Consider the following 8,773-nt stretch of genomic DNA (forward strand, 5'->3'; position numbering starts at 1 on the left):
TAGAACTCTGGTTACACTGTGGCCTTTCTCCTGGCTCCTTGCCCCCCTCACAAACAACCCGAAAAAGCTCATTAGCTCTTCTAAAACACTAAGGGAAAGAGATGGAGAGCTGCAGTGCAATAGAATATTTACATACCCTTTTCTAGATTGACTTGTAACATGGAAGAGCCCTGCTCGGCTTGGAAGAATCATAGAATAGTAGAGTTGGAAGAGACCTCATGGGCCATCCAGTCCAACCCCCTGCCAAGAAGCAGGAAATCGCATTCAAAGCACCCCCGACAGATGGCCATCCAGCCTCTGCTTAAAAGCCTCCAAAGAAGGAGCCTCCACCACGGCCCGGGGGAGAGAGTTCCACTGTCGAACAGCCCTCACAGTGAGGAAGTTCTTCCTGATGTTCAGGTGGAATCTCCTTTCCTGTAGTTTGAAGCCATTGTTCCATGTCCTAGTCTGCAGGGCAGCAGAAAACAAGCTCCCTCCCTCCTCCCTATGACTTCCCTTCACGTATTTGTACATGGCTATCATGTCTCCTCTCAGCCTTCTCTTCTGCAGGCTAAACATGCCAAGCTCTTTAAGCCACTCCTCATAGGGCTTGTTCTCCTTTTAGGCCCAGCATTTGCTCCTCTTCCTTTATCCTAATATGAGCACCAAACCCATTCTAAGATGCAGTTGTGGGGGGTCAAGAATTCAGATTCAGGTTCACGCCTAAAGTCCACGGACACGTTTCGTACAAGTTGCTTCTTCTCAATCTAACTCAGTTATTTGAGGAACAGGAGAACTCCACCCTTCCCACCTTGGGCTTCTTTAACAAAGTGTGGGAGAGGGACATGAAAAATAACCATTCAAAATTCCATACAACATTATTCTGAGTGTTCAGCATTGGCACGATGAGGGACGAGAGCCGCTTTGTGTCCTTTTAGGGGAGAAAGAGCAGGTGATGATGACAACAACGTTACAGAAAATAAACACATCAAACTACTCTGGGACTTCCAAATTCAGACTAACAGAGTTTTGGAGCACAATACTCCTGACCTCACGATCATGGAAAACGACAAAGTGTGGATCATCAATGTTGCAATCCCAGGCGACAGCAGAATTGAAGAGAAGCAACTGGAAAAGTTGACACGATACGAGAAATTAAGGATTGAACTGCACAAGCCAGTAAAGATGGACCCAGTGGTGATTAGCACACTGGGTGCAGTGCCTAAAGACCTTTGCCAGCACTTAAAAACAGTTGGCGCTGACAGAATTACTATCTGTCAGCTGCAAAAGGCCACCCTACCTGGATCTTCACGCATTATTTGCAGATATATCACATAATCCTAGATACTTGGGAAATGTCTGGTGTGTGATCTAATACAACAGCCAGCATAGTGATCTTGTTTGCTGTGTACTGATAATGTGTATCAAATACTAATAATAATAATAATAAACAAATGGATAATCTTTTAAGAGTTGGAAAAGACCACATGGACTATTCAGTCTAATACAACAGCCAGCATAGTGATCTTGTTTGCTGTGTACTGATATTGTGTATCAAATACAAATAATAATAAATAAATGGATAATCTTTTAAGAGTTGGAAAAGACCACATGGACCATTCAGTCTACTCCCCAATCAAAGCACCCTGAACAGATGGCTGTCTAGCCTCTATTTAAAATGCCTCCAAAGAAGGAGGCTCAGCCACACTCCGAGGCAGAGTTTTCCACTGCTGTACAGCTCTTACAGTCAGAAAGTTCTTCCTAATGTGAACCCATTGCTCCGAGTCCTCATCTCCAGGGCAGCAGAAACAAGCCTGCTCCCTCTTCTTTGTGACATCCCTTCAAATATTTTAACATGGTGATCAAGTGTCCTTTCAACTTTCTCTTCTGCAGGCTAAGCATGCCCAGCTCTTTAAGCTGCTCTTCATAGAGAGAAAGAGACTGACTGGGTCAAGATATAAGCCAAATGGCTTCAAATGCCTTTTTATTAACTTTGGATCAAATCTTCCACAAAACGAAACACAATACCAGCCTTCTGAAAAGCAAGAAGCTGCTCCCTTTGTACAAACAGTTCTAAAACATCACAAATAACACACATTGCTAGTGTGTACTTTTTTCAAGGATATTCCAAATCTCCACCATTCTGAGTTCTGTTATTTGTGATCACACATAGCAAAAATCCATGCTTCTTTGACCTGCCTTGCTTCCAAGCAAGGAATTGCCACACAAAGCAGAGAAGAATCTGGCAGGAAAGGCAATGGAGCCTCCCTCTCTGTCACCTGCCAGGGGTTTTCTGCATCTTTTAGCTTTCGCTCAGGCACCCGCCGCAGCAGGAGGAGGGATAAGTCCAGCCGCCGTCAGACGCCGCTCACTGGTCAAGAAATTGAAAGTTGCACAGGCATTGGGCTATGGGAGCAATGGGAAAAAGTATTAAGTACTTTCCAAGGCAGAGTGGAAACCCAATGGGGTGTGAATGACCCTTATAAGAATAACATTGGCCAACACATATTTTGGTGACTCAAATGTTAGATCCGTTTCTGGGTATGTTGGACCTGCCTATTCCAAAAATGGCACCAATTTCCCCCTATCGTCTCCAATTTTTGAGATACAGAACATATGCCAAATACCAGTCATCTGCTCACCCATTAGAAAATCATGATAACCCTTTCTAAGAAACTAGAGCTGTTGAGGTCTAGCCAAAACAATGTTCTGAATCGGGCCCCAAATAACCCTAGAGACAGGGCTAAAAAATAATGAAAAAAAATGGTTGGGCTGTGAATATATAAAAGTGTATGTGTGTATATTTCTCCTGATCTTGAGTAAAACCCAAAGTTCAATTCAACCAACCTGTTGTGAAGATCCATCTACACTTTAAAATTAATGCAGTTTGACATCACTTTAACTGCATGGCTCAACAGCTATGGAATCATGGGAGATGTAGTTTCACAAGGCCATTAGGCTTCAATACCAAAGAGTGTTGGTGTTGCACAAAAACACCAACTCCTTATTATTGGAACATGAAAGTTAAAGTGATATTAAGCGACTGAGGAAAAAAGGGAAGGGGCAAGAGGCTGTTAGTAATTGTGGGAGTTGAAGTCCAAAACACCCGGAGGCTCAAGGCTATAGAATCATGGGAGTTGTAGTTTCACAAGGTCTGATGTCTCATCAAACAATTCCTATAATTCCATAACATGGAAGTTAAATGGTATCAAGCTGCATTAATTCTACAGTGTATTTTTATTTAAAAGTATGTAAAATTCACCTCGATACAGCAGAATCCTTGGAGACAGAAATCCTGGTTATGTATAGATGTTTTTGTTTAACCAGTTCTTTTTATAATAGTAACACAAATTATTTAAACAATCCGCACTAAAATAAAACATTAAGCCACTCAAAAAGTTAAAAGAACTTTAAAAGGCTAAAGGGATTACAAAACCACACACATGCTTAAAAATAAATTTTACATGAAGAAAAAATAATTATAGGAAATATTGAAGATGTAAATAAAATGAACTCAACACTTTTCTGGTTTTTGTAGTCACATATCTCCAACATCTTAGGAGCAAAATATTTGCATTGGGGTTGGAAACATACATTTTAAAATTAAATACTAAGTGTTTGGAATGAGATGCTAGATAAGAAAGGGAGATTTCAGGCTTCATGTCCTGTACTGTGCCACAGATTGAAAATACAAGCTCAAGTGACCCTACAAAATCCCCTAAAAAACCCAGTCCACTACAACCAAGGGAGGAGATTCCCTCCATCGCTTACCGTATCTTGTATTTCCACAGCGATCCCACATTGGCGCATTAATTTCAAAACAGCAGGGTCCAGCCTCTGCACCTTGTCTCCCGTTCCCAGGACCAAGATTTCTAGGGCAGGTTAGAAAACTGAGTTACTCTCCCCGATGGAGATCCCACAGCTAAATCAGTGGCCAGAAATCAAGATACAACTGAAGTTCTATCCTTTCCAGCAGGCCTACCCAGTCAAAATAATAATAATAATAATAATAATAATACACGATATGAGGATTCAATGATCAAACTGCCGAAGACTCTGGCATAAGCCAGTAAAGGTGGTCCCAGTGGTGATTGGCACACTGGATGCAGTGCCTAAAGCGCTTGGCTAGTACATAAAAACAATTGGCGCTGACGAAATCTCCATCTAGCAGGTGCAAAAGGCCACCCCACTTGGTTCTGCATGTATTATTCGCCGATACATCACATATTCCTAGAAACTTGGGAAGAGTCTGACATGTGATCCAGTACAAAAGCCAGCATAGCGATTTTGTTTGCTGTGTAATAATCTTGTTGTGTATCAAATTAATAAAATAATAATAATAATAATAATAATAATAATAATAATAATAATAATAATAATAATGAAATACTTGCCTCTCCCTGTGGCTCAAGGCAGGGTACAACATTGTTAAAACAAGAAATAAAACACATTATTAAAATACGTACAACAAGATACACAGAATTAAAATAAAAGTTAAAATCCACTGATGAAATTCACAATTTAAAATTGACTGAGTAGGCCTGCTGGAAGAGATGGGTCTTCAGTTGTGTCTTAAATTCTGAGAGCTGGTTTTGAACCATGCCTTTTAAATTCACATTCTATGACTATAGCATGTCAATCTTCATTGCATGCATTTTTATGCATGTATTTTACAGAAATGTATCTCAATATATGCGTTTTATTTAATGTATTTTAGGATTATGAGTTTTAACTGTGTCGTGTCCCATGTTGAATCATGAGGAAAGGTGGGTAACAAATAAAAATTATTATTATAATGTATCATTATTGCCATCACCACCACCACCATCATCACCATAATATTCAGGAATCAAGGTCTGAGAGGCAGCCCTTTCCACAGACTCTCCTACCTCAATGATTCCACATTGATCTCATTGTTAGCAGCTGAAACACTGTGTCTTCCCAATTTATTTTCTAAGACTGGATCTACACTGTCCTATATCCCAGGAGTTGATCCCAGATTATCTGCTTTGAACTAGATTATGTGAGTCTCCACTGCCAGATAATCTGAGATAAACAGGTAATCTGGGATTAGATATAGGGCAGTATAGAAATGGCCTAAATTAGATTTCTGATGTTGCCAAGACTCAAAGCATGGGCTTTGTTTTAGTTCAGGCAACCCACTTATGACATACCAATCCGGGGCTCCAGCAGGCGGAAGAGGGTCAGGCTCTCTGCAGTGATGTCTGTATGTGTTCCAACCTAGAATCAGAAAGAGAACTAGAGTTAATAAAAGTTGCAGTCCAGGAATGTCTTGGGGAGGGAAGGGAGGCATGCTGTCCCACCACTGCACCACATAAATGTAAACTATGAACTTACACAGGAGCTTCACACAGGAGCTTTACACACAGCAGCCTTCACACTGAGGCCTTCTCACACTGAGGCCTACTCACACTGAGGTCTACTCAAACTGAGGCCTTTTCAAACTGAGGTCTATTCACACGGAGCTTCTCTCACATTAAGGCTTTCTCACACTGAAGCATTCTCATACTGAGGCCTACATACGTATTTTTGCAGTTTTGTCTAGACTGCCTTCCCATTTTATTCACTTTGTCATTAAATTGTGGTCTTTGCATTTTATCATTTTATTAAATTATTGTTTTATTATTATATTATATTGCATTACTATGATTTTAATGTTTTTATTTTATCTACTTAAAGATGTCTTTACATGTATTTTATTCTGTTTATTTTTTTTACTTTGGATTTGCCCCCGTGTTAGTCGCCCTGGGTCCCTGTGGAAAGATGGAGGTGGAATAGAAAAATAAAGTATTATTATTATTATTATTATTATTATTATTATTATTATTATTATTATTATTATTATTATTCACACTGAAGCCTTGTCATACTGAGGCCTTTTCACACAGAGGCCTACCAAGCTACAGACACATTTGCTTATACTGAACAGCTTTTGCTGGGCCATTGCATCCATTTAACCTTTCCAGTGCTTGACTCACATTTTCATGTGAGCCCCCGGTGGCATAGCAAGTTTCAACTGCTGAGCTGTTGAACTTGTTGACTGAAAAGTTAGCAGTTCGAATCCGGGGAGTGGGGTGAGCGCCTGCTGTTAGCCCCAACTTCTGCCAACCTAGCAGTTCAAAAACATGCATATGTGAGTAGATCAATAGGTACCACTCCCTTTGGAGCTCCATGCAGTCATGCCGGCCACATGACCTTGGGCAACACCGGCTCTTTGGCTTAGAAACTGAGATTAGCACCAACGCCCTGAGTCAGACATGACTAGACTTAACGTCAGGGAAACCTTTAACTTTACCTAATTTTTAATATCAGCCTCAGGGTGCATCTACACTGTAGAATTAATGCAGTTTGGTACCCTTTTGACTGCCATGGCTCAATGCTATGGAATCCTGGGAGATGTAGTTGTACAAGGACTTTAGTCTTTTTTGCCAAAGAGTGCTGGTGCCTCACCAAACTACATATCTGAGTAGCACTGAGCCGTGGCAGTTAAAGGGATACCAAACTGCATTAATTCTACTGGGTTTTTTTTATGACAGGAGCGACTTGAGTAACTGCAAGTCGCTTCTGGTGTGAGAGAATTGGCTGTCTGCAAGGACGTTGCCCAAGGGAAGCCCGGATGTTGGATGTTTTTCCATCCTTGTCGGAGGCTTCTCTCATGTCCCCGCATGGGAGCTCACCCCGCTCCCTGGATTCAAACCGCTGACTTTTTGGTCAGCAGTCTTGCCGGCACAAGGGTTTAACCCACTGCGCCACTGGGGGCTCTGGTGTAGATGCACCAAGGTGAATTTTCTGTGTCTTCCTACTCACGTTCCACTGAAGGATGGCTCGGGGCAAGATGGCACAGGGCCCCACAATCTTGTTCCCACTGATAGTAAAGCCGCGGCGGGTGTAACTTTCCACGAACATGATGTCCGGGGACTCCTTTTCCAGGTGTCGGATGGTTGTCTTCTGGTAGAGCTCATCGTCAGAAGGAGTGAGGCGGTGGCCTCGCTGGGGCTGCCTGCCATTGTGAACACAGACAAGACAAAGGGAAGGAGATGCCACCTGAACATTAATATAATAATACTAATACTACTACTACTAATAATAATAATAATAAGTTTATTTTTATACCCCGCCTCCATCTCCCCCGAAGGGGACTCGGGGCGGCTTACATGGGCCAAGCCCAGGATAAAAACAATAACAATATAAAATACATCCATAGACAAAAACCTACACAATTATAAAATTCAAACATTAACCTACAAAGAAAAAGCAAACTTAATAAAACATGAAATTAAGAACGACGAGTTGTAATAATGAACTGGGTAAAGTTCACCTTGTAAAAGTTGTAAACACGAGGAACTGATAAAGTGCTGCACATCAGGAAGAACTTCCTCACTGTGAGAGCTGTTCATCAGTGGAACTCTCTGCCTCAGGGTGCAGTGGAAGCCCCTTCCTTGCAAGTTTTTAAACAGAGGCTGGAGGGCCATCTTTGGAAAAGTTTCTAGTGCCAAGAGTGCATCTACACCAGGCATGGGCAAACTTGGGGCCCTGCAGATGTTTTGGACTTCTACTCCCACCATTCCTAATAGCCTCAGGCTTCGCTGAGGAGGAAAAGGAAGGGGCCTGAGGCTGTTAGGATTGGTGGGAGTTGGAGTCCAAAAGTACATTAATTCTACAGTGTAAATCCACCCTAATTTTTCTTGGCGGTCTCCCATCCAATTTCTAACAAGGGCCGACCCTACTTAGCTTCCAAGATCAGGCAGGACACGGTGCCTTTGGGATAACGGTATTTTCGTGCCTACAGATCTAGTACTTACAGAAGGGCGAGCACAGGCTTCGGGGACACCGCAGCGAGTCTCTTGCCCAGAACCGGGCCGAACGTTCTGAGCGCAGCCATGGAGGGGAGGAGCTAGCGCAGAAGGGGCGGGGCTTTTGCTGGGGAGCGTCACGTGGCCAGGCCCGGAGTGGGTGGAGCTTCGACTGCAGCCCTCATTGGAAGAACCTCCCTCGCTGTACTGTTGGAGCTCTTGGAGCCCCCTAGTGGTCATAGGAGCGCAATGCACAGCCCAAGACATTTGTATTTAGAGCCTGTCCAAGATAATTGTGCTGCAGGGGAAAAAAATATACTAAATCCCAAATGCTTTTGGTCCAAAATATTTTGGATAAGGGATATTCAACCTGTATTAAATAATGTAGGAAAGCCAAGGGTCAAAAAAAGTCCCCTTTTGCATAACTCCCAAGCAACTGGCAAATAAATCGAAGAAATAATTCTTTATACAGTATATCTATCTATTCTATACACATACATATCTATACACATTATATATCTATTTATCTATACACATATTAATAATAAAATGATAAAAAGATAAAAAATAATAACATAATAATCATAATAAATATAAGATAAATATATAATAATAAATAAAGAATACATAGAATACATGTATTCTGTGATCCCGGCCATGAAAGCCTTCGACAACACAAAGAATACATAATAAATAATATAAATAAATAATAAAAAGATAAATATATTATAAATATATAATAAAATAATAATAACAAAAATAATACATAAAAATAAATAATATAAATGAATAAATAAATTTAAAATACACGTAATACAAGTGAAAAATGTGTATGTGTACATATGGAGGAGGTGTCCACTTACACAGACAGCCTCCACAAACAGCTATAGCTCCCACTGATCATGAGACACCCATGGCCTCCCTTTACTGATATGCAAGTTTTATTTATTTATTTATTTATTTATTTGCCATATTTATAT

General features: G+C 41.1%; 1 protein-coding gene across 1 annotated transcript; it reads right to left on the reverse strand.

Annotated features, from left to right (window-relative positions):
* Window positions 1-1,935: 1,935 nt before the first annotated feature.
* ndufaf3 (NADH:ubiquinone oxidoreductase complex assembly factor 3) lies at window positions 1,936-7,959 on the reverse strand. The gene is made up of 5 exons (XM_008105442.3): window positions 7,803-7,959; window positions 6,808-7,000; window positions 5,154-5,220; window positions 3,751-3,851; window positions 1,936-2,385 (listed from the first exon to the last, which is right to left on the reverse strand). The coding sequence occupies exons 1-5, from the start codon at window positions 7,880-7,882 to the stop codon at window positions 2,293-2,295; spliced, it is 534 nt and encodes a 177-aa protein (XP_008103649.1). The 5' UTR covers window positions 7,883-7,959; the 3' UTR covers window positions 1,936-2,292.
* Window positions 7,960-8,773: the final 814 nt, after the last annotated feature.

This window comes from Anolis carolinensis, chromosome 2 (genome assembly GCF_035594765.1).
Source record: "Anolis carolinensis isolate JA03-04 chromosome 2, rAnoCar3.1.pri, whole genome shotgun sequence".
Taxonomy (NCBI): Eukaryota; Metazoa; Chordata; class Lepidosauria; order Squamata; family Dactyloidae; genus Anolis; species Anolis carolinensis.

Excerpts from the sequence above, each read along its gene's own strand:
- ndufaf3 (XM_008105442.3), bottom strand. The coding sequence starts at position 7,882 with ATGGCTGCGCTCAGAACGTTCGGCCCGGTTCTGGGCAAGAGACTCGCT. Across the intron at positions 7,001-7,802 it reads AAGCCTGTGCTCGCCCTTCT|GCAGCCCCAGCGAGGCCACC; the intron begins GTAAGTACTAGA and ends TCACAATGGCAG. Across the intron at positions 2,386-3,750 it reads CTGTGGAAATACAAGATACG|CCCAATGCCTGTGCAACTTT; the intron begins GTAAGCGATGGA and ends TTGCTCCCATAG.